This window comes from Siphateles boraxobius, unplaced genomic scaffold, assembly GCF_051911475.1.
Source record: "Siphateles boraxobius isolate OS27281-9 unplaced genomic scaffold, OSU_SipBor_1 65, whole genome shotgun sequence".
In the NCBI taxonomy this organism is placed as follows: Eukaryota; Metazoa; Chordata; class Actinopteri; order Cypriniformes; family Leuciscidae; genus Siphateles; species Siphateles boraxobius.
This window is the reverse complement of record NW_027509192.1, coordinates 14,609,220-14,636,076: the sequence shown is the minus strand read 5'-3', so window position 1 is coordinate 14,636,076 and position 26,857 is coordinate 14,609,220. Positions and strand designations below refer to the sequence as shown.

General features: G+C 38.8%; 1 protein-coding gene across 20 annotated transcripts in view; it reads left to right on the top strand.

Annotated features, from left to right (window-relative positions):
• The window catches only part of tjp1b (tight junction protein 1b), a 149,616-nt gene that overhangs the window by 22,635 nt on the left and 100,124 nt on the right, over positions 1-26,857 (top strand). For all 20 annotated transcript variants that reach the window (XM_077211189.1, XM_077211175.1, XM_077211174.1 and 17 more), the window contains exons 3-4: positions 10,912-10,953; positions 11,074-11,233. In XM_077211189.1, the coding sequence (XP_077067304.1) occupies positions 10,912-10,953; positions 11,074-11,233 (202 nt within the window). The remainder of the gene's footprint in view (positions 1-10,911; positions 10,954-11,073; positions 11,234-26,857) is intronic.

Sequence of the window (26,857 nt, the reverse complement as noted above, 5' to 3'; positions counted from 1 at the left end):
AATTTTACACACACAAAAAAAGGCTATATTCCCTTCCAAAGTTGCGAATTTAACTTATGCACAACATTGGAAAATCGCATAAAACATTTATGAATAAAGCACTGAAACATAAAAAACGCATGTTTTGGTGTTTGGGAATGCAGAGACCGTTCTAGAAGGAACTTATTGGAAAATCGGCATGTTTCATTGATGTTTTCCATGAAGAATTAAAGTCACTTCTTTTTAAAAAAATATATTTTAAGAAGGTTCGGACCTCCATCCAAACATGCCTCTCGCTCTCTGCAATTTTTTGAGATTGCATGATCTGTTGAGGCAAAGTCAAAAAAATGGTTGCACATCGAATAATTTATTTGGGAAATGTGTTGCTGTGTAAACCCAAATAAGTTGGCAAAACTCAAAAAACATTATATAACACTTAATTTTAGCATTTACTCTCCCTTTCGAGTGTTATGGAAAAGCATGCTGGGAAATAGAAATCCCTGGACAGTTTCAGTTAAATTTAAGTTTGCCTAAACTAAAAGAAACAAGTTCATACAACTCAAAACAATTCAGATTAGTTTGAATGTGTCAAAAGAAAAATAAAGTTCTATATAGTTATAATACTCATAAAAGTTTGTTTGATTGAACTAATTGATTTAATTTAAGTTTGCCCTACTCAAACCAATCAATTGTTTTGAGCATCAGTGTTTACATTGTCTTTTTAGCACATGTATTCTTATCGGGAAATAAAATGTATCTGCCTCAGCTGAGCACAAAAGTACAGTGACCGGGAAGGGACATGTTTTTTCGTGGCCATGATATGTAACTGAACGACATAACATGTTGTGGCCATGCATTAACTCGTGGGAACGTGATATGTTGTGGCCACATGATCATTTATAGTTAAGGGAACTACATCCTTTCCTTGTGGTCATGCGTAAACAAAACCATATCAACCTGGGATTATCAGAAATGGATATTATCAATCATTTTTATTTATTTGGAACAAAACGATCTTTTGCCCATGGCATATTATCATGTTCCCCAGAGTTACAATGTTATGGCCGCAACAAATCTAAAGCCACACGTAGCGTTGATCCCAGAAAATTGCCATGCTAGAGTGCCTTCTGTGTGAACGCAAACATATCCCGGGATTGATCACGGGATGGGGGCCAAGAAACATTGCTGGGATCAGTCCCGGAACGCGCCTTGTGTGAACAAACAAAAGGCAGGGCTAATGTCTTAAGCGGTATGTCGTGATGACGCTGAAATGGTGCAGGATGTGCTAGTTTATGAGGGAATCAGACAAATAATGCACAAGCGTGATTTCTCAAGAGATAAATCGCAGATCATAAGCAAATTTAAGACGTTGCGGAGGCAGTGTGAATGAACCAAAATCAAACAATCCCGGGACAGATTATCAGTGTATATTTTGGGAATCTCTGTGTGAAGGGGGCTTAAGTAAACATTTCCCTTCCTGGTCACGTAGCCTACATATGTTTTATAATAATATTTTTTTTAAATTGATGTCGTGATATTTTTTTCCCCCCCAAACCCCTTCACCAGAAATCCCGCCCTGCAACAAATTTCATTGGTTAAGGTTACAGCGATGGGTAGGTTTAGGGATCAGTGTTTGGTGTAGGCAATCAGTACTGTGATTGACACAACCAATAAAATTCATGCGCTTCTTGGTATTTCCATCTAGCGTTTTTGTGCGATATTCCAAAATGTGCATAAAAATATGTGAATGGAAACATAGCTAATGATGACAAGATTTACATTTTTTGGGTGAGCTGTCCCTTTAAGCCACCCCTCCAAACTCCACACACACACACACACACACCTACACAGACTCCCCTAGCTAGCTACCTCACGCACGGACGCGTGGACGCTGCAGCGCGCGCGAGAGAGAGACAGACAGACAGAAGAGAGAAAGAGAGAGAGAGAGAGAGAGAGAGTGAGCGAGCGCGCGTCCGAAGCAAAGTGGCTGCACGCGCGAGTGGCGGGAAAAGAATGCCCATCTCGTGACTAATAACGAATGGATTGGCGCGCTTTCCGTTCTTAGAGGTAATACGAGCAGACTGTCATTGTAGTGATGGGTGGCAGCGGTGTGCTCCCTCGCGGGGAGTGTTTTCCCTGTCAGTGCTGCTACTGCTGCTGGAAATGGCGCTGTGATGTTCAACAAGGAAGACGCAGTTGAAGCCGATGCCAGGGAGAAGGTGGAGAGAATAAAATTGTTATTATTAGTAGTACCTGCGCTTCTGGTGCGGATTTTTGTGTTTCAAAAAAGCGGTGAACAGTACCATGGTGAATTACCAGAAATACATTACTGTAATGCAGCTGGCTCTAGGGGTGACTGCCATCAACAGAGAGCGTAGCCTGCCTCCCAGAAAACATATGTGGTGAGTATATATGTATGGATGTGTGAGGGGCTATTCGGCATTGCAGCTTGCTGGGAAGAAAGACTGTCGTGTCCATTTACTTTATAACCATGTAGCAGCTAAATGTTACATTTGGATATTTAAATCTTGTTGACCGACCGCATGCAGGCTACGTGAGCAAAGTTTGAACCAGGGCTTGTGTGTTCATAAAGCTTTTTTGTGTAGTCAACCTACTGTAATCTTTTTCACTAGTGTGTCATTTCATTCATTATTCACTTTACTACAAACCCAAGCATGTCACATGTGTATGTCTACTATGTGCACTTTCAAATTAAATAAAAAGTTAAGGCATGGACGAGTTTCTTTGCATTGATTTATTTGTGTGTGTTTTCTGTCATTGTCACTGTGTGTTCTTGTTAAGTTCCCCATTCATTTCCATTCATAATGATCACTCGTGTGCCTCCTCCAGCACTTCTTATTGTGCTTCTGTAATGACTACAGGATTACACTTTGAGTTGATTAACTTGTATTGGTAGCTATCTCCAAATTCATCTGAGATAAGCGTGAATGTCACCTCTAGACTCAGGTCAGTAGGATTTCAATTTTCACAAGGTCAATATACAAAAAACGAACATACACCGATGCTTGTATCCTCTCCATAGGTTTTCAATAAGATCCTGACCTTCTTGATTATTGATTGGAGATTTTTCTTTAATCTCAAACCTCTTTCATTGTACATCTTTGGGCCACCATGATTTTATTTTTCCGTGTCAGAGCTGGATATAATCACATTTCATTCTCATAATTACCATATTCCACAGTGTCATCTCCTTTTGACATCACGTCATCATACTCCTTTTTATTACTTTGCAGTCTTGAAATAAACAGGAAATTGGAGTGTATTGTGGAGAGGCTCACTATAGATCGAATTTTAAATTGAGAAATGTTGATTTGTCATTAGGACAGGGTTTTTCAGTGTGTTCTCTAAGCTCGGCATATAAAGCAGATTTACTCGGCTGCTAAATAAAGATTCTTTATTGGCATTTATGGTTCCATGATTAACTTTTAACATCCAGGGAACCTTTTCATTGCACATAAGCCTCTTTATAGTGGAAAAGGTTCTTTAGATTATTCAAATGTTCCTCACAGAAGTTCACACTTAAAAAGGGGTTCTTTTAAGAACTGTTTACTGAAAGATTATTTGAGGAACCAAAAATGTTTTTTCTATGGCATCACTGCGAAAACCCCTTTTTGGAACATTTATTTTTAAGCATGTACGAGGTTAATGGGGCAAAAAGATTCTCGGAGGCACACGCCAAAAAATCAAAGGGAATATAGAGTGAATGTGATAGAAAAATGTTAGAATGCTAATGTAAAGTAAAACATGCAATTATAGCAAACATTAGGTATTTGTTGTAATTGCATTGAAAAAAAAGTATCAAATGTTTTCCTTAAAGTGCTTTTAGTAAAGTTCTGTTTGCAGATGGTCGCCGTTAATGATTCAACAGCTGTAGGCATTTTGTGCCCCTTGGGGTCAGTAAAGGTTGCTAATTTGAGTGTTGCATGCTGGGTAATTCATTTGTACCTAATTAGGAGCAAGTTGAGAGTACCCAGATTTTTCATCTTGTTTTCATTGTCATTAAGAGTACCCCTGGCTCTTGTAGCAGCCTGCTCTCTCTATGTTTATTTTGTATGATTTTCCCCTTAAATTGAGGTCAGCTTGTTTTGCTTCATGTCAGTACACCGCAATAGTTGACGCTTAAAGGAGACCGAGGCTATTACGAGGAGCCATGCGTGCTACATCAAAGCAACAAATCAACCAAGCAAGTGAATGTAATTTACTGTCGAGATTAGGTACTTAACACAACAACCTCCATATAACTATAAAACTTGCCCAATCCACATAAATCCAGAATGATGATGAGGCACCTAAACCCTGAGCGATGTCCCTACGATGTTTGGTTGTTGGTACTCAGCTTGTTTGAGTTACGGTTAATTATTTATGTATTTTAAAACATGACATCGCTCCAGTTTACAGGAACGTTCTCACCTCACAGCTGTTGTGGGATTTGCTCACATGTAAACAAAGTGGCATTACAGTAAATTAAACAAACTGATATAAAATATTTAACTCTAGATCATTTCCAGGTCACATTTCACCCCATATCAAAAAAAACAACCTACAATAACATTTATATTTATGCTTTTAGAAGATGCTTTTGTCTAAAGCGGCTTGCAAAAGAGGAACAAAAATTCATTAAGCATAGAATATTCGTATTTCATTACAAAAATAAGCATTTTAAAGGGTTAGTTCACCCAAAAATTTAAATTCTGTCAGTATTTACTCACCCTCATGTCACCCCGTAAGACCTTCGTTTATCTTCGGAACACGAATTAAGATATTTTTGATGAAATCTGAGAGCTGGATCACTCCTCCCTACTAGTCCATAGGCTTCTTCAAGGATTGAAATTTGCCAACCCCAAAAAGTCATTAAAGACATAGTTAAAATAGTCCAAGTGACTACAGTGGCTCAGTCTTAAGTTTATCAAACGACGAGAATACTTTTTGTGCGCAAAAATAGTTTTTTTTTATTTCAACTATTTTATTTCGACTTTATTTCAACTATTAATTCCCTTCTCTTGGGCCTCGAGTCAGTTCACTAGTATAACAGCGTAAGCTTCTGTTGTTGTACGTCACACGCATCACACACATGACCAGCGTCGGCCAATAGTGAGCCTACGTGTGACGTAGCTCTACGCAATCACACTACGTTAACTGACTAGAGGCCAACAGAGAAGGAAATGAATAGTTGAAATAAAGTCGTTATTTTTGTTTGTTTTTGCGCACAAAAAGTATTCTCGTCGCTTGATAAACTTATTCCCTACATTTGTCCACAGTATAGTCCACTTGGAGGAGTGAATAAAAACATAGCAAACTAGCAGCAATGAAAATATTTATATTGAACTCTATTATGGAAACTCGCGTGTATAAACCTGAATTAAACAATTTAGAAATCAGTTAAAAATGTATACCTGTACGATTTACCCACATTGGACCAGCGGTTTGGAAAATGGATGGATTGATTCAGCTGCAGGCGCCATTTACTGGCGGGACACGGGAATTCATTCGGCACAACCCTCACAGTGCATTATGGGTATTCTCTAGCTGTTGAGTCTACAGCTTCATTTTGGGGTTTAAATGAGTGCACTAGATAATGTCCACTATGGTTTCGTATGTCCCCTCAAATAATGCCCAATTTAAGGGTATAGGGGACTAAAATAGCCTTCATGTGCATCAAGTAAAATTTAATTCCTTTCTTTTGATTTCGGGTTGGAATGTTACCCAGATATGTTCTTGACAGTCGTTAATTGAAAAATTTTGGATATCACATTTTGCACAATTAGTACGAAGAGCATTCACAATACTAGAGACTTTTCTCTGAATTCTGACCAGAGAATGCTTAAGAATTTCTCGTCTTTGAGAGTTGCTGCATTTGATTTGTTTCTAGGTGAGCCTCCTTTCCTGTGGTTAAAAATCTGTCCACTTTCACCCAGAAGACGTCAGGATAAAGAGGTAAAAGGAGAAACATATAGCAGAAATGAGTTCTCATGAGGCAAGTGAAGATTGTTTTAAAGGACCCTTGTGGATGATAATGGAGAGGCAACATGCTTCGGGTTTTTGCTGTAGTCTATAGGATATCAAACGATTGCCTCAAATATGAAACATGGCTGTGTAAATATGTAGTAACTTGATCAGTTGACTCTGTGGGACGTGACTGTAATAAACCACGTCTCATTTATCTTTAATCAAAGAAAATGTCAGATGCCTCTACAACCATGAAGACAATCTCTCTGTCAGGGCTCTTCATTTCTGGCCACCCTTAGTGTTCATTACCAGAGATTTAATGGAAATGACATTTCTAAACCCTCAGTATCTCCCGTGATGAGCGGAAAAAAGGAAAGTTCAAAGAAGAGTCTTGGAAACATAGCAGATGGTCTACTTCCCCCACAGTCGTACAAACTATTCCAGAGCTTAGCTTTAACCTGGCGTAATGAAATAGGCGACAGTTGCCCACCCCGAGGCTTCTTTACACGTGCTTTTTAACATTTACACACTCTTTTAAACGTGAGCCAAGTGCGTGTTTGACTGATGGAAGCCACAGAGTTCAAAAGAGGCATCTCGATCACGTTTCATGCTAATCTGTGGCTTTCCCCGCATGATTTTCACCCCATCTCTCCAATAGACAAGAAAAGCACTGATTGAGACTCTGTAAGTACCTCTCCTCCATCAAGCCAAATAAACATCTTCGCCTTCCACTTTCATCTCCATCCAGAGTGATTATTTACTTCATTAATGGTTGACGGTTGTAAACCAAGAGCCTGCTAGCCCTCTCTAGTAGCCTCGGCAGGACGCACACTGACTTGTTCCTGGCTCTCGCTTTGGTGCCCTTGGGCTTACTGTGCTGGCTGAATAGAAAATCATATTAACGTTTGTGATAATGGCAGCAAAGATCATTTTGATGTTAGTCGTAGTGGTCAGCATTGCCTATTTGTGTCTAAACTGTTCTACTGACTTGGGGCCCAATGTTAACGTAGATATTGACTTGCTGATCAAGCAGTATCCTGCGCTTCTATATCTAATAGCTTTATGAGGCACATGCAGTAGGAAGAGGTTGGTGAACGCACAAACTAGCCAAGTTGATTATAGACTTTTTCGAAGGCTTTTGTTTTGTGGCTGTAATAGATTACCTGGACACTCAGTTGTAAATGGCTGCATATGAAAGCTTAGGCAGCTGCTCTATCAGGCATTGTAGGTACCATTTTTATTTTTTAACTCAACTGTCACCGAATCAAACATAAGCATTGTGGGATATCATAGGCAGCGAAGGACACATCTATGCGGCTTTCAAAAATCGATCAGAAGAACGGTTCCCACTAAACAGAATGTGCCTGGAGCCTTAGATTCAGATGTGTCTTGTTGCCTTTCTATTTCCTTATGCTGCCTGCGGAGGCATAATTTTTCATCTTTCAGATGCAGCTTTTGGTGTCCCATCATAAATGCATAATGCTAATCACTTTCAAAAAAATGCACTTTGGTCTGAAACTTTGAAAGTACGTAAAACAAGCACTTCTAATAATCCTTGTTTTCTTAGTGTTGCCTTAAGTTAGCAAAAAAATTTTTATTTTAATCTACACCCAGTTTTCTCTTTCAGATGAATTACTTTCATGGTGGATAAACAGTGTAAAGAAAATCTTGGTGCACATGTTAGGTGTAGCTAGATACTTGATTAATAACATATTTGGTTTAATGGTCTAAAGATACCTCTATTTTGAGTATTGGATTCTGCTCAAGATTTAGCTGGTTAAGCCCAAACGTAACCGGTCCTACTCAACTCACTCCGAACGGTTTAGGCAAGGGGATTGAGATTTATATACAAAACTCTTTCTGGCCTACGTCCGTTACAAAAAGTATACTACATGAACGCTTATAGCCAAGCCCCGGAATATTCCTTTTTCCGTATTCCGCTCCGTCTCGCGGACAGTTGAGTCTTTCGAAGTATACTCCTTGGCCGTGAGCATAGAAAGATGTGTTCAGCGTGTTTTCAACCTCTCAAATCACTCGCACAAGCGTCATTGTATGTGCACCATACCACAGACCCTCCTGATGACAAAAATGTACATCACACGGACCGTTGCAGAACACGGATGGCCGAAGTAAACTTCTGGCGCAGGCGCTCAACATGTGCTCTAGAAAGTTTCAAGCTTGTCCAGTATTTGCACTAATTCTCTCTCGTAGTCGTTTAGACTCGAATGACAAGCGCTCATCATCACGGGCATCTATAGTTGCTGCGTCTCCAGTAGTTTGGTGGTGTTGTTGTTTCTTTTTCGGCTGTGAAACAATGGCCTGGGCCAGTGTTGCCACCTTGTAGACAGACTAATTAGCGCAAAAAAGCAAGGTTCATGTGAGCGCTGAGTGTACAAAGTTTACTCGGTTAGAAATGTATGTACTGCGGATGCACAGTACATAATATACGCCGATTGCAATATAAGCATACATATGCATAAAAAAGTATACCTTGGGTTGTTTCACGTCCCAGCTCAGAGGATAGTCACTAGTGTATCTCTGTGAAAGTTTTTCTGGTGTCAATCAGCCAATTAGCACTGTCAAAATGTCAATTGCTTGTGACTTAAGAATGATTAGCATTTACAGATCATTAGATTAACTGAAATATATGTGCAAAAATGGCACATGTGTAACATGTTCCTGGATCAACATCTTTGTTGATCCTGCACAACATTCCAATCTACCAATCAGACTTGAGGGACAAGTTTACAGTTTATGTCAAGTTTAGGCTTACAACCAGGGTTAGATGCTTCTACATCAGTGTTATTCACATATCATTTCCCTCTGATTTAGGGATAAGTTATGGGTAGGCTTAGGTTTAGGGGTAGGGGTAGGGATAGGGGTGGGTCTATGTTTTTGGACAGGAATGTTGTTCCAGGATTAACAAAAGGAGTTGATCCAACATGATCATGTCTTACTTGGCATAGCATTGCATACTTGCATATTGTATGTTTCTGGTCTAATGGTATACTCTGTATGTGCGAACATACTAGAAACTTTCTCCTTGAACTCTTTCCCAGATGATTTAAATGTATTTGACTTAAAAAGGTGAACTGAAGGTGAGGCTCACTCGGTTTCCTCAGGCCAACATCAACCTCATTGTCAATGTCTTTGTCCTCTCATTAGTCTTCCATTCTCTGCCGGTCTCGTTTAACACTCTAAATTACAAATGTTTTAAACGCTTCTTCAATTCTTGCTCATTTTATGATATTCTTGGAAACCAATAGCTAGCAGCAGCCCAGGAGGCTTCCTTAATCTACCACTTAATATGGAAATGAGGTCTCATTTTCATTGGTGCCCCTTCCAGCGCATTAAAACAGAAGATTTGCCGTATTGAATTTCGTTTTGCAGGGTTTTCCAGCAAATCCTCTTCACAAACGTGGTGCGAACGATTATGGTACACGGCATTCAAATTGCCTCTCCTACTGTACAGGGACTGTCTTAAATCCCACAACAGCTACTGTAAACCATGTGCTCAAGGTGTATTATATAACCTCTCCCCAACCTCTGCTAGGTCAGGTCTTTCCTTTTTATCGCAAAAAGGCATTTCAAGGTGCACGATGTAAAAAGAAAATAAACTGTGATATTTAGATTTTATATAGAAACTTACTACACTGAGGTTTTGTCTTTTATATGATGTTTGATGCAGTGCTGTTGTGTCCTGAAATATTACTACATTGAATGACATGATCATATGAGACTTCATGAATAATAAATAAATCCTGTGGATGGAAGATACTTTGGGGTTCAGACATAGCAGATGGGGTATTAATTATTAATGAGTAGGAATTAATTAAATGTTTTAAATATAAAATGTGGGTGGATTCATTACTATTAGGACCATGGCGATCATTACATTTTGTTTATTGACATCAAACACTGGATTTTACCTCTGTAGGGCTCGTTGGACTGTTGGTTTTGTGTGCTGTGGGTGGATTCATGATTGATGGGAAATGATTACACAATGTAATCTAAGCTTGCTCTTTACTTGGGCTTTTTTTGTGTAAATGAATGTGGGTGATTTGTGTCTAATATGGATGAACGGCATGTGTGCCACAATTCCTTTTTTTTCCATCAAATATTCTGTTTTGCTTTGAAATACGTCACACTGCAGAAGCAAAATGAGTTGTGAATGTCATTTCATGTTCAACTTAAACAAAACTGATTTTTGTTCAGTAAAAACAGATCCTCATGCAGTCAGTAACATGTACTGCATTTGTAACCAAATGTGCCTCCCTTTAATGTTTTATGTACAGAGCCTACAGCATTTTCGGTTTCCTTCAGAACTACTTATTGTGCGTTGAAATCCAGTAAAGCCCAGTGGGCAAAATGAAAGCCCTTGCAACTATTTTTCCTTAGTTTCAAGCTTTAATAACTCTGTTTCTGTCTTTGATCAACCGTAGTCCTGTAAAAAGACTGTCATGTCCAATATGGCATATTACTTCGAGTTAACAAAGCGGTCCTAACAATTGTATTTTAAACTTCATCATAAGAAAAAACCATGGTACAGTATGGTGTAGCATGACATTTCATATGTTTTTTTAGCTCAACCAATTGAATATTTAAATGTTGTTGCATTTGGACGTCTTTGTGCTTATGTAGTTTAATGCAAATAATCGTAATGTCTTATATTTGATGGTCCTGCATGTATGTATGTCAAGGTGAAATGTATAATTTCTATGCTACTTTTGTCGTCATAAATAATACAGCTCACCCAAAAATGAGAATTATGTCATCATTTACTCCCCCTAATATCGTTCCAAACCTGCATGACTTTATTTATTTTTTCTGTGTTTCTCAAGTACAGAAGTTTCCATTTTTTAAAGAACTATCCCTTTAAATGTTTCTGGTTTCATTGATTTTGTTGTCATTTTTTTGTTGCTGAAAATTAATAGTCTCTCTCTTTCTCTTGTGCTTTAATCTCAGGGTCTTCCCCAAACACGACAAAGACAAATACGGGCCTGCAGTGTAAGCATTTTAAACCCTTTTCACTCCATTTCACTAACGAAACTCCATTGGTTGCGGTCATCTTTCTAATGGAGATTAAATTTAAACCACAATCCAACACACTGTCTGTCACTTTCTCAGTTACTATCCCAAGATCCACGCCTTCCTCCCCACACCAGAAACCGTCTCTCTGCTGGATGAATCTGAGGGATCGGGCCACGGCAAACCATCCCTGCGCAGAATCAAGGGCCGAATCCACCGCAGCAAGAGCCTGGACAGCATCGACCTGCTGGACTCAAACGTGAGTTAAAGACTGCATTCACTGCAGTAATGCTTCCGTGTGTGGTGTGGTGGGGGTGGGGAATGTGTGTGGTGTGTGTGTGTGTGTGTGTATTCAGATTGTGAGTGTGTGTGAGATCGCATCTCAGCGCTCGGTGTGCACGTATGCATGTATATGAAGAGATTTGAAACGTGTGTGTGTGTGTGTGTGTGCATATTTGTTTATGAAAATGCACATGTACCAGTCTGTATTGCTGCTCTAGGGAATTTCTGCAAGATTGAACATGACATGCACAATTGTATAATTCCACTTATTCATAATTATTGCATACATTAACAAACAAACAGATGGAGTCAAATTCACAAGTGCTCATAAACGCATAACAAGAGACTATGGATATGGGAGAAGATCTTTTATAAGGAGAGATCACTTGGGTTACACTGTATTTTAAGGTGAAGTGGTTATATTGTATTTACTCAGAGAAGTACTGAGTAATATTTATTAACTACATGTACTTACTATAGAGTTACGGTTAGGGTTTGGTTTAAGGTTAGTTACTTGTAATTATGCATAATTAACTGTTATTACTATAGAATTGACTGTTATTACTATAGTAAGTAGGTGTAGTAAATTGTAACTTGCACCTTAAATTAAAGTGTTACCTAAAATTCTAATCATTTACTCACATTCATGTTGTTCTAAAGCCATAATTGGGTCTTTTTTCTTTGGTACTTTATCTGAAATTTTTGGAGCTCAACAGCCCCCCCCAGTCCACATTCACACCCATTGTATGGAAAAGGCTCTGCTAAACACCAACATTTGTGTTCCATAATAGTTTATTTCTACATGAGGGTGGTTAAATGATTAAAGAGTTTACATTTTGGGGGTGAACTATTCCTTGCATGCTGTGTATTTTGCCCAGCTCTCATCCAACAAATCTCCAGTCTTAAATTCTCTTGAAAATTAAATTTCCCACCATGAATGTTACATGAGTCTGTCATGTTCACCCCGTGCAAATGTCTGAATGACTCATAGATACTTCATGGGCTCATACTTAATGCAACACCTCACTGAATCTGATTCATGCGCTGGGATACCCCGGAGTGGGTTTCTGTTTGCATATAAAACACTTGGGATTTGAAGTGCGTCAGGATGTTTCACAAATTGCTTCGCCGCCTCCGAGGAAATGCACTCTAAAATGATTATTATTGTAATGAGCTTTGAGTAGGACTTCTGTGAGTAAATTCCACTTGTTTGAGTCCCTCGCACTTTGAAATTATGGGGGAAATGATATCTTTCTGGTTGAACATTTTTTGATGGTTTATAATAAAAATGCTCCATGTGGATTCAGACATGTGGGAGTTTTTTAAATTGTCACTGCTCATTTACATAAAGTTAAATGCCACTGAACATTGTTGGATACTCATTGGTCACTCGTGTAATCTCAATCTGACGATTCTCATTCGAAACGAATGACTTGCGAATGAGTCTCTTTGTCTCTGCCAATTGCGTACAAACAAATCTGGGCCTAAAATGATACTGTCTAGGTAGGGAGCTTGAAACACAGCCTGGATGTTGATATCACAGAGGCACAGGCGCTTCTCTGGAGCGATTGACAGGCTTAAAGAGGCCGGGTTAGTTCAGTGCCAAGTGACTGAGCAAATGTGCATTTCAACAAAGCTTCCTCTACAAAGGCTGTCGGCTTTAGTGAACCGGTTCATTAAACCCCTTTTAAAACGCCGTTGCTCGGCCTGTACTTAAAATATCTCACCTCTCCAGAACATCGCAGTGAAATAAGGGGGTACCACCATCCTGGTCCCCGCTCTTTAATACTGTACATATTTCTCCCTTAACAGAGCACACACACACACACACGTACACAGGCCAGAGAAAAGTTGCTGACTGGGCCCGAATGCCAGCCGCAGCTGATGAGAGTAACGTTCCGGCACACAGTGAGTGATGATGCCGCAGCAATGCTTGAGTGAAGACCTCTCTACTGCTGCCACTCCATCTACTGAAAGATAGAACAGAGAAAAGCCACCCACTGCCACCGCAGAGAGTGTAGGGCCTTGATAAATAAAAACGTGGCTGCCACAATGCTAAGGTGTTGCTAGGCTGTTGCTATATGCTTGCTAATGTGTCCAAGGTATTTGCTAGAGCTTTGCTTGGTTGTGGGTTCCTAAATGTGTTTTTTTTACTGTACCAGTCCAGAATGATTTTCTCCGTTTTGTCATCCGCCAGACAAAATTCTTATGCCTGATTGGTTAGAAAAGTATAGCACATAATTTGAGGAATCATTCAGATTGGTCACATGATACGAGGTGAGTTAAGTGCCAATTGTTACAAAGTTACAATAATGTAATCGAGGTGGTTGCCTTAGCAAGCAGGGCTACTATGACGATTAGTCATTTAATCTTGGAAATATTTAATGAGAAATAGTGGGTCGTTTTGAGATCTCTGGCTTTTGGTTTTAATATTTCCCTGTTGAAAAAAAACATCTTAAACCAGCCAATAATGATTTGCTGGTCTTAGCTGGTTTTAGCTGGTCTTGGTGCCATTCGTATGTCAGGCTGGGAGACCAGTTGGTTAAATACCAGGTTTGAAGTCCAGCTAAAACCAGTCTAAGGCTGGTTTAAGCTGATTGTATGTTCAGGGGGTTGCCAAATCTATGGAGCCCCTAAAGGGACATGATGATGGGGAAAAATCAAATTGGATGAAAAATTATATTTCAATGCTTTTGTGTTATCTTGCAACCTTTTTTGTTTACCAGAAACTTTACAAAAATTTAGCATTTGCCCCAGAAATTGTTCGTTCGCTCCCAAAACTTTTGCCTTCCCTAGAGAAATTTTGTGTTCGCTTGGAAAACGTTTGAGTTCCCCAAAAAATTTGCACTTGCCAGCAAAATCTTTGTGCTCCCAGAAAAACTTTGCATTGACTGGCAAAAAAATTGCGTTGGCTCGTAAAAGCCCCGCATGTGACGTGGGGAAAAAATATTTAGATCGTGGCCACGAATTAACAATTGATCCCATGACTTACTAATACATCAGCACGTTTTGCTAATTTGATTCCCGTGTGTTAAGTTAAATCAAAACGATGGAATTAATTAGTTCAACGTCTCCACGATTTACTAAAACGAGTGAGCGTATTCTTAATTCATGGCCACGATATATATTTTTGTCCACATATCATGTGCAAAACGCCTAACGGTGCCCATTTCGACAGACCAACTAATTTGTTTTGCTATTTTGTATAGTTATGGGTATATCTGAAATAGTTGAGAAAAACTCAAATACTTAAAAACCTCAGCAAAATAAATAAATAAACAAAACACTAAAAAAGCATAGAAAAACCCACAAAAATATGATTTGTGTACCGTACAAAAGCATGTACAAACATGTGCGCCGTACAAAAGCATTCAAATGCCAAGTTCTGTCATGAAACTCTAGATGGCGCAAGCTAATGGGTCCTTAACGCAAGCTGGTAATATTTACAGCATTAACTACTTGGCACAAGCTGATTGGTTCATGTCACATCAGCAGCCAATTAGCTTGCTTGCTCAACATTTAAATGGCTGGTTACCATTAACTATAGCAGTTTGCAACACACTTTCAGAGTTCGTCTAAAACCCTCCCCCTTCCCCAGCTCCACCTTATAGATCAGCAGCAATTCAGCAGCAGCGTAGCAGATCTATTCCGCCAAGAACATTAACATTTTCATATCCATTACCATGCTAAAAATCTTCAGACAGTTGTCATGATAGAAATTTATAATTTTTCCTCACATCTCATATTTCTATCGCCTTATGGACTCCATACCAATCTGAGCACAGGTTGAGACTCTGAGATCTCTTCTGAAACTCTAGCGGAGACATTATGTAATGAACTCATCGCTGAGATAAGTGGGGATGTTTTCTCAGGAGAAATATCTAGCAAAAGTCTCCATTTGCGCTCTATTTAATCTTGATGTCGTCTAGAAGAAATATTTAAATATTATCATGCAAATCAACTTAAGATAAATGTAACAATTTATTCTTTTTTATTATCATTAGGCTATTATTTAAACATCATTGAATCAGGAGCAGCAGAAAAAGTAGGGCAGGACTTTAATCTTATCAGTCTGTAATTGATTGTATAGTAAAAAAAAAAACACATAATATCGTGCCGAATAAGCTGCGTTTGAAGCATTTGTAACACTGATGTTTTGACTTTGATTTATGCATGTGCATGCAATAAAATTGGAGTGTTTGAAGTCACGTTGTTTGGCAGAGTGCCCAATCCTGCTGTCATTTGTGTTGGTGAGTGCCGGTCTCTCTCTCTCGTGGAGAGCATGAATCAGTTGTTAGTGCATAGGTTGCAGAAAACTGCATAGCCGAGAAAAAGAGAGAGAGAGGGAGCAAAGGAGAAATGCAGCACCGTGAAATGCATCACATAACTCTGGTCAAGTGAGACTCTCTCTCTTCCAATTCTCCTTCTGTCCATCTCTTCATCTCGTGGACGGTCTCCTTGCTCTCCTTTTTGCCGATATCAGCTCTCTACCTCTCATCTCCATTCAATCACTCCATTCATTCTTTTCATTCACCTTGAAAGGCAATATTAAAGGCACAGGAGCAGAAATTATTATAGGACGTAAATTAATATCACTACCGTTTTGTTGCACTTCAGTAACCCCGCAGAGGCTTTCCACGCTTTTTTTTAAAGGGGTGGTAAAACAAATTTTTTCGAAGGCTTGATTGTGTTTGTGGGGTGCACTTAACATGTGTTCATGCTTCGTTTAAAAAAAATTTGCATTAGTTTTCATATATTTTACCTTTATTCTACACTGCTCTGTCCCTCCTTGTAAAAACGGTCGTATGGTTTCCGGGTTCTATGAAGCCAGTCCCTCAAAAATACGCAATGGGCTCAGATTTGTTATCTGGCTCAGTGTGTTGTGATTCGCTAACTGTCTAGTGCACGTTTTCCGGAAACGTCACACCCCGTACCTTTACCGGTAGTTTGTGCTTTGGTGTATTATAAACGATGGCATCAATAAAACCATTCGGACCCGGAGAATGTTAGTGAAGATGATCGAGCAGAACCTGTTCAAGAACGGCTGCTAAACAACGTTTCAGAAAGGTTTGTTTTTTGTTGTTGTTTCTGTCTCATTTCTTTTTAGATACGCTGTAATTAAATTGTACTAATTATTATAGTATTACAAAAAATAAGCTTCATAAACAAGAATTTCATATAATCGTTCTAACAAATTATACTAACGTTACAGTCCTCAAAGGGATTTTTTTGAGTAAAGACTGCGTATCTATAGTGATCGTTACTGACTGTATGGCACCGTTACTTTTGTATTTTTAGAACGATTGTAGCCAAATATCTGTCGCCAGAACTATTAACCCAAAACGAACACTAAACATTGGCTTTACTGCAGTAAGTTAGCCAAATCAAACACAGAACCATGTTTAGCATGCCTGTAGATAAACAAGCATGCAGATAAACAATACATAAAAGCTCTAATCAAAGAATAATCTACATTAATTCCAAGTTCGCTGTTGAGATTAAAAAAAAATTTGTAACGTTAGGTGTTTGTCGGATAACGTTAAGTATGAATGAGCATTTAACAAACTAGTTTACAGAGTCAAACAGCGTTGTCATTTGTTTACTTTCTTGCTACAACGTACAATTAACAATACGAACTATTACAGGAAAACACATCAACGAAAAATAAATCATACTTGCAGATTGTTGCCCGTAAACAGCTTCTGTTCTTAAGGTTGGAACTGCTCCATCTTTCAGGACAAGCCGTTGTGCGAACCTTGCATTGAGCTCGCGAAGATTGTGGAAGCTTTCCTCCGTAAAATGTGCAGCACAGAGAGTGAGATTTGGGTTATAATTATGAGGGACCGAGTTAAATATAAATTTTAACCATTGATCCCTAACTCCCCCGACCCTAGGACGGCTGAACAAAGTGGACCTGCAATCCGGATGAAAATAACAGCGTTTCGACGGCATTGCGGCAACAATACTCCAGCCTATACCACAACAACTCTTCTCCAAAGCAATATAAAATGGCCTCTCCCCCCTTATTTAGTATTCTCGGAGGAGGGGTTTATTGGGGTTGGTGATGTCAGCAACCCTGGAGGAATGTCGTGTAGTCCCTACCGGCCGTTTGCTGTAGTCCTTAGAATTTGATTTCTTTAAAAGCAAATATCTCCCTTTTTATGTGTCTAATGAGTAAATTTGTTACTGTTTGGCTTAGGGTACGTTTACACGACAACGATTTACTAAAAACGGAAACGTTTTGCATAGAGATGACAATGTAGTCAAAATGATCCCCGTTCACGCGGATCCACGGAAACGATTACACAAACTGTATTACTCATGCCATGCCAGTAGGTGGCAATGTCACTTTGTAAAGAAACACTATGCGCCTATAGACTGAACACGTAACAAACATGCGCATACACATGTTGTCACCGTTTCCACAAATTCGCGTTTTTGTAGTTTACTTGGAGACGGTATAACGGTATCGTTTTCAAGAGCTTGCACTTTGAAATCCGTTTTCAAAAGTTTACGTTTACAGGCGCCCAAAGCACTGTTGTCGTGTAAATGAAAGGCCAAAAAGCATAAAACTTTTCCGTTTTTAGTTGAAAATTGTGTCTTATAAACAGCCCCTTAGAATAAATGGAATTTACTGCACAAGAATATGTCCGGTTTCTGTCTGGTTTCATTGTGCTTTTGTTCATGTGTTTAGGTTTCTTGTATATCCTTTCAGGGGTATGTTTACCGACAAGGATATGCTTAAAACCGAGAAGTTTTTCCTTTGAGTTTTCCACGTACAGACATTGTCAAAACGATCCCCATTTACGCGGAATCGTGAAAACGACTAAAAACCCTGCATTCTGCTGCCAGGCCATTAGATGACGATGATTTGCGTTTTTGTTGTTTACACTGAGACCGAAAACTTGCACTTTTGAGTTCGGTTTTCAAAACTTTGCGTTTTCAGGCACCCAAAATGCTGTTGTCGTGTAAACGAACAACCAAAACGCATAAAAAGTTTTCGATTTTTAGTCGAAAACGGTGTCGTGTAAACAGACCCTCAGTGTAGCATTCTCCTTTCGATAGTTAGTTTCCTTGGTTACTCATTACTTAATGATTAAGTTCACCTGTTTCCTATTTATTTCCCTTGTCCACTATGTCTGTATATATACTTCCTTTTCCGTCCAGTTCCTTGTCAGTTCTCATCTTGGTGTTTTGCGGTTGTTACTCTCTTTGAATTCTCCTAGTGTTGATTAAATTATCCTTGTTTGTAAATTCTGTGTCATGCATCTTTTTAATTCCCAACTATACGTGGCGGTATGATACACTTTTTTGTATGTCTTTTTGAAGCTTGACAGCCCCAGTCCCCATTCATTTTTAAAATGAATGTTTTATAAAATTTGTCATTAAGACTCATTTTTTGCACAAAAAAAATCATATTTTTGTGGGCTTTTCTATGCATTTTTTGTGTTTTGTTTATTTATTTATTTTATTTATTTCTCAACTATTTCAGATATACCCATAACTATACAAAATAACAAAACAAATTAGTTGGTCTTTCGAAATGGGCACCGTTAGGTGTATTGCGTCAGGGTGTTTGGGGACTGGACAGATTGGGAAAAAATGCTGTGTATGTCATTAAGTCAAAATATTCTTGGCTTTTCTACAATATTCTATGGCTTCAGATGACTTGGAATTTAGCTCAAATCATATGAAACTTTTATTGTGCTTTTTTTTAAAGCATAACAGTCTCCTTCACTTTCATTATATGGAAAGAGGTGTTCTCTGAACATAATTTTTTTTAGCAGCTTATTTTTCAAAAAAGCTGCTTTTGTGCTACAAAGAAAGAAAATAATGGACAACATGAAGGTGAGTGTATGATGACACAATTGAATATTTTTTGTTGAACTGTACCTTTAAATTTTCTTTGCCAGTTACAGTCATAATCTCAGGGACATGATTACGAAGGGACACGTACGCGATATATTTTTTAAGCAGCATTTTTCTGGCTCTCTCAGCTGTTCTGCAGTCTGAAAAAGTGTTTGCTGCAAAAGCCACATGGAGGTGTCGGCAAACAACGCTAATGCTAATCCTAAATCTAATCCAAAGAGTGCTATTGAATACAGAAATTATTTTGCTAAATACTCCAAAATAGTTCCTAACCTAGTGGTCACAAGAACAGATGTGAAATTTATTACATCTTGATCAGTTACATGTCAATCTGTTGTTAGCATGCTAATCTGACCTTTTAGATTTAAAAAAATCACATAGTGGCACACATTTAGGCTGCAGTATGTGAACAGGAGCGCTTGCTGTCCTCGCCAAAAAACACCAGCGTAAGCACTTAGCGCCCTGCTCAGTGTGGCAAAGTGCTGCAGCTGCAATTGCAGCGGAGACGAGACTGCAGTTAACCGATCTGCATATTCAGAGAACTATGTGAGAGGCAGAGAGAGTGAGAGGGCTGAGAAAGGTAAGATAGGAATGGGGACAGAGGTGTCCCCACACGTGAGGGGTGAGGAGAGGGGGGCTGCCCAATGAGGTGCGTACGGTAAGGAGAGGGTGGATGCAGGGGCTGAAAAGACACAAAGAGGAGGAGGAACAGGAGGGAGGGAGGTGTATCTCACCTATATGTCATGGAGACAGCCAGAGGAGGTGAATGGGAGAGAAATGAGTACAAGAGAAGGTGTTTTTTCTTTCTTCGGATCGGGGGGACGTTACCTTGAGTGACGCTGGAAGCTCAACACTATGGCGTGAGGATCCCTAGAGCATGATGGGATAGAGAGAAAGTGGGAGTAGAACATTTTGTTCTGTGCGGCATTAGACCAGTACTATGTGTGTGTGTGCATATGTACACGTTTGATCAGTGAAAGATGAGATAGAGCATTTTTACTGTGTGTCATCGGGTCATTCTGTAAAATAAGTGCTGTTTTTGTTCCTCATAGACGTTCGTGTAAAAAAAAGTTATTAACATTAAAATCATAATATTAGGCTTAGCCTATATTTTTTTATGTTTTTGTCTTTTTTCATCTCAAAGAAGCCTTTTCTTGGCCTGTTTCCACCCTGTATTTTCAACGACTCAATCTATGTTAGCAAATGTATACTGAATGTTTTAATGAAAACACAATATATGGAAATATTTTATACTGTAAATATATTTAGATTTTAGTTGGTATAATGTGTTATTGAAAACCTTTGTAGCTCCATGTTGTATGTCAACCCTGTTATCATCATATTTCCATATTTTTTTTGTTCATTACTCCATATTTTTAAAGTAATGAACTGTTTCATAGATTAAAGAACAGTTTTCATAAAAGCATCATCATTTCAATTAAACCTTTCAAGCACGTTGAAGTGTCCTGGGTTTTAATCACTACTTTCAAATTTGTTTTAAAATGTCAACCCGGTTACCTTGATTTTGTATAACAAAAACATTTGATGATTTAAAAGTGGATTTTTAAAAATAATCGCATTAAATTCTAATTAGTACCTTGTGAAATTGTGAACAAAACTTGTAAACTCAAATTAAACTGTCAACCCTTTTAGCTTTTCTGAGAACATAGTTAGATCTAACCTATATATCAAAATGTATGATTTTATTTTGAGACAATTATATACCTTAGAAAGGGAACGGGGTTGACTGTTAGTAGAAGTATTCTCTTTTATCACTTTTTGCAAGTTTGTCAGTATGAAAAAAACATTAAAATGTCAACCCTGTCACCTTTGAGTAAATAATTATATCCTAACATTTATTAAAATGTATAAACTTGTATTGTGTCATCTCTTGCTAAATTCCTTTTGTTTTTTATGTTGAGATAATTAAGTTCTCAGAAAAGTATTGGGGTTGACAGACAGTTGACACATTTTCTGAAAGACTGTGTAAAATAACTTTAAATATCTGAAAAATGGAAACGACACATTTTATATTTCCCCCCTATCAGATGTGTTTGTGTGTGTATTCTGATAAGTGAGTAAAAGCCAGTCACAGAACATGCTTGAATGTGTGTTTCAAAGACCTTGTAAACGTCGTAATCTCAAATTAATTATGTGAAACGGACACCCCTGTTACCTTGCTAACATATATTAAAATATTTTAAAAAATGTAATTGAGCTGGCATCTCAAACTTAATTTATTTTAATTAAAGCCTATGTTGAGACATAAGCATAAGTAACAGAGTTGACAGACAGCTGTGTAAAATCTTACAAGACTTTACTTTAAGAAATCACCATGTCAAAACTGGAAATGGCATCCATTTTATATAGATTGATTTAGATTTAGCCCTCTTCCAATGTAATATTTCCACCCTGTCAGGCGTGTGTGTGTGTGTGTGTGTCTGTATTCTGATAAGTGAGTAAATGCCACACATGTTGACCCTGAACATTTGACCCTGATGTGCAGAAATTGTATTTTAGAGGAAATTTGCCTCCCTACCGTGAAAACCCATTTACAGAAGTGTTCAAGTTCAAGCATCCTCCTTTTTATCACTTTTTCAAGTTCATCAGTACGAGGCAATTTTAAAATGCCAGTCCTGTTACCTTGAATTTGTATTGCAAACATCATTACATTTTCTTTCTATCCAACACATTATACAGTAGTTCTATGACATAAGGAACACCCCATGTAATCTCAAATTAAATTGTAAAACTTTCAACTCTGTTACCTTTATAAGAACATAATAATATAATAACATATATTAAGATGTATGAATTTAAATGGAGCTGTGTCATCTCAAGCAAAATTAAGTTTAATTTATGTTGAGACATAAGCCTCAAAAAAGTAACAGGGTTGGCACATTATTTGACGGACTGTGTAAAATTTAACAAACGTTTCAACATTCAACATTTCAAGCTAGATTCACCCCATTGCTAATCTAATATTTCCCCCCTATCAGATGTGTTTGTGTGTGTGTAATCTGATAAGTGAGTAAATACTTGTCACAGTGACCCTGAACGTGCATTCCAGAGCACGCATGTGTGCAGAAATGGAATGTTAGTTTGAGGACATTTGTAACAAGCCCTAATGTGAAAACCCGTTTACATAAGCAGTGTGCAAGGAGTGTGCAGTGTGTGTGTGTGTGTGTGTGTGTGTGTGTGTGTTCTGTGATTGTGCATACTGGTTGTCCGTATGTTCAGTGTTAGCATGAAGTACTGAATTCATGTGTTTCTGGTGGTGGTGTGTTAATGTTGTGTGTGTATGCATGTGCATTAGGATGGTTTGTTTACCGGAGCCACGCTGAGAGCGATCCAGCTGTCGGGTCAGAGTCTGAGAATCAAGAGGTCCATGTGACCACGTGTGTCCCCTCAAACCTCAACATATGGCGCAGCGCTTCAAGAAATCTGTCTGCAGATAATACTCAAACATCTAGTAAAAGCCCACACGTGCTTACTATTGCAGTTATGAAATGTCGTTTCATCTATGCAGTGAGGTCATTGTTTTTAACAACCTGTAGGAAGTTGAGGGGAACTGACTTCATAAATCTACTAAAATTACTTTGGCCCAGGGAAAGTCTTTACCAAAAATGGCTCCGCAAATGTGAGCTATTAGGGGTGTAACAATAGCATTATGTCACGATTTGATACATATCACGATACTGAACTCACAATACGGTATTATTGCGATACTCCAAGACATTCGATAAAAAATTAACAATTTTTTTTTTACTGTTGATTAAAATGCTAAATTTGGTATTACATTGTGGGTGTACATGAATAGGCTTCGACTCGGTGTTGATAACCAAATTTGTGACACCATTGTGACAACAGAATAAAAATATTCATGATTCTGAAGCTGAAAATATTAGAATTATTATAGAATTATATTAAATAATATAATTATTTTAGACGAATATGCCTTGCACTCTGTCACTGACTAGATACTGTATATTTAAAATAATGTAAGCCACTTTTTACTGGTAAAATAGAAGACAATTGGCATTACCAGGACCCACAAATATTCCCCCATTACATTATCATACACTATATTCAACTTTATATATAGCAGTTTAATGCAGTACTGACACTAAAACTATGACAAAAAATTGTATTGTGATATATCAATTAAGCAAATCTTGCCGTTTCCATCCACCTGTTTTTATGCAAATTTTGGGATATCGTATTAAAAAACGCTGGATGGAAACGGCAAGATTTGCTTAATTGAGGCAACTGGTTTTTCATCTGATAAGAAGACATGTGCATGAACTACGATAGGAAAATATTTACTGAATAAATTCATCAATGCACAACTCATGTGATTTTGCCTCAGAGGATGTGATTGGATAACTGGACTAACCAGCGGACCAATCGTATCGCACAGCACTTCAAATGTTGGTTTGGTCGTTCTGAAATGCCTGAGCCAAAGTCTGTCTTCAAAATGGTTGGGTATAATCACCTCCCAGAAGTGTCTCTCACAATTTTGTTCCTAAACACCAGCATCCAAACACAAGATAACATGACAGTTTATTGCTTTTCGACTGAGACGCAAGTAATTTATGACGTCCAAAAAAGAGCCACAGTCCTTGATTGCAGCAACTTCTGTTTATATTACAGACATTTTGCACCAATTTCCTAGGAAATTTTATTTTATTTATTAACACATGCGATGGAAATTATGCTTTATTCATAAATGTTTAATGCCATATTCCAATTCTGCGCATAAGTTAAATGGACAACTTTGGATTGAAACATAGCTAGTCTAGAGGTTTACTGGTGATCGAGTTCCTTTTTATTGCATGATAGCCTGCAGTCTGACAGCTCTGTAATAGGGTCTTGCTGACTCCACTGCCAGTCCTTATTTATGTCACCATCAATACTGTATATATTGGCCAATTTTTACATCAACTGTTAAGATTATGTAAGATCACGGTTCATACAAAAAGTTTTCAAAGAAACTCCTACTAAGTGAATTTTCTGCACCATAGCACAGTGTCGTGTAAAATTGGATTCAGTTGCTGTTTTAACATCCTAATACATTATCAAAACTGTTTTAGGTGAAATTATTTGTTTCCTTTATATTTAATACGGCCAATTTTCAAATAAAATAGACCTATGAAACCGGATAATAGTGCTGTGAATTTAGTGTAATTCCAGTTGAAAGTAAAAATGTCATTGCAGTAAAATTGTTGATTTGTTGCCCAAACATCTGAGTGATTTACCAACGATTCAATTCAATTCAATTCAATTCAAATTTATTTGTATAGCGCTTTTCACAATACACATTGTCTCAAAGCAGCTTTACAGAAATTACGATCTGTGAATCGGTTTGACTGAATCATTTAAAGGATTTGACTCAATAGAACAATTCCTTAGAGAAATGGCCATTAAGAAAGTAAACACATTAGTCAGCTCACAGGTCAACAAGATTTCAAGGACAAATGTAACTAGGTTTTATTGGTACCCGAGGATCTTATTGACACCAATTAACTACACACCTCCCTTTGTGGCAGCTGAGGTACAGAATCCGCCATTGCAGTAGAAGCCATCTAATAACTGAGGAATCATTCTAGTAAGAACACTGTCGACTGTTTCATGTCAAATAGATCAGCATGTGTTCGGTAATGGCATTCTTTGCCTCAACTTATTCCTCAGAGTATTAAATGTCTTATTTTAGGCCTTCAAATTCCTTTTAAACAACACATTGTATTGTCTACAATCAATTTCAGTTAACAGGAAAAAGGGAGTGAATTGATTCTTGATGATAAAATCTAGAGATCCAGTCCTTGTCCTCCAGGTTTTCTATAACGGCACGTGTGAAGGTCATCTGTCTACCATAAAAGCACACATCAATACATGTGGAGGACAAAATAAAATAAAATAAAATAAAATAAATGATGTTATTGAAAATAATACACGGACTTGTAAATGATAAATAAAAATATATATTTGTTTTTTGAGTTATGAAGAGTTTTTAATCAGGGTTATTGCTGTTAACTAAAACTAAAAACATTTACAAAAAAACTTTTTTTTTTATTAACACAAAATAGATGTTAACTGAAATATATAAAATAAATATATTTAAAAAACTTACACATTTTATTTCAGCTAGTTGGAGAACTTAAAGTACTAAAATAACTAAAATTAAAAAAATTATAAAAATTCGTCCCTGAAGGAGGGAACGGAGAGGTGCGTCGTGACCGACGAAAAGGAATCTCGCTAGAGAGGCCAATCTACTTTGAGTGAAACTAAACGAGCCAATGCACATTGGCGTGCAATCATTTGCATCAGCTGTTCACCCACTCAGCGCGGGTATATAATGAGCAACAGCTATGATTGCACTTCATTTTTTTGCTGAGGAGCCAAGACGATGAGCTGACTGCCCCAGCGGGTCGCAGCAGATGTGGCAATGGGACACAAGACCATACGTAACCGCTCAGCGAATAGGAATCCCTACCAAAGCGCCACAGCTGCTGACCCCATCCAGCGCCCTGTGCGAGCTTCTTGCCTGGAAGGACAATAGGAGAGGGCTTACACAGATTGTATCTGTCATTGTTGTTTTGTGATAACCCATACAGTGAGATTATTGGATAACACTGGTAAAGTGTGCCTTTTCTGTTAGGAAGGAGAACGCTGCGGAACCCACATTCTTCCCCGAAGGAGTTATGTGGCGATATACATATGACTAACCCGAAGGTTGTACTGCATATGAAATACTGGGTGACTTAGCCCAAAGGAAAGACATGGGCTTCCATTTAGGAGCAGCCGTGGAAGAAATACACACATGGGATCCCCGAAGGGTCACACATATAGGACCCAACCTAGACCCGGTTCTCAAGGATTCAACGGATAAAGACCTGGCGCCGGACACTCCATCAGTTCCGGGCCGAGGGTGTTGGAGGACTCAACAGGTTTTTCACTCTGGAGCAATGAGGGTGCACAGTAGGGTGCAGCAAGCCGACAGAGCCGGGCCTCTCACTGCTTCTATCCATTTAGGTTGAGAACACGGGAGGAGACCTGTTCTACTCTTAGGCTATAATATCTAGCGAATGTTTTAGGTTTCGCCCAGCCCGCAGCTCTACAGATATCTGTTAGCGAGGAGCCACGTGCCAGCGCCCAGGAGGATGCAACGCCTCTCGTGGAGTGTGCATGCAACCTGAGCGGGCAGGGCACGCCTTGTGCTTGGTAAGCCAAGGCGATGGCATCCACTATCCAGTGGACCATCCTCTACTTGGAGACAGCCTTTCCCTTCTGCTGGCCTCCGTAACAGACAAAGAGCTCGTCCGAGGTCCTGAGACTTTGGGTTCTGTCCACGTACAAACGCAGGGCGTGAACGGAACAGAGCAAAGCCAGGGATGGGTCTGCTTCCTCCAGGGGCAGCACTTGCAGGTTCACCACCTGGTCCCTGAAGGGAGTGATAGGAACCTTGGGCACATAGCCAGGCTCAGTACAACATGGTTGTCACCCGGCCCGAACTCTAGGCATGATTCATTGACCGAAAATGCCTGCAGGTCCCCTACCCTCTTGATAGACGACAGTGCAACCAGCAGCAAAGTCTTCATGGAGTGAAGCTTTAAGTCTGCTGATTGCAAAGGCTCAAAGGAAGCATCCTGGAGTGCTCGGAGCACAAGGGAAAGGTCCCAAGAGGGTATAGAGGGGGGTCGAGTAGGGTTTTAACTGTCTCGCCCCCGTAAGG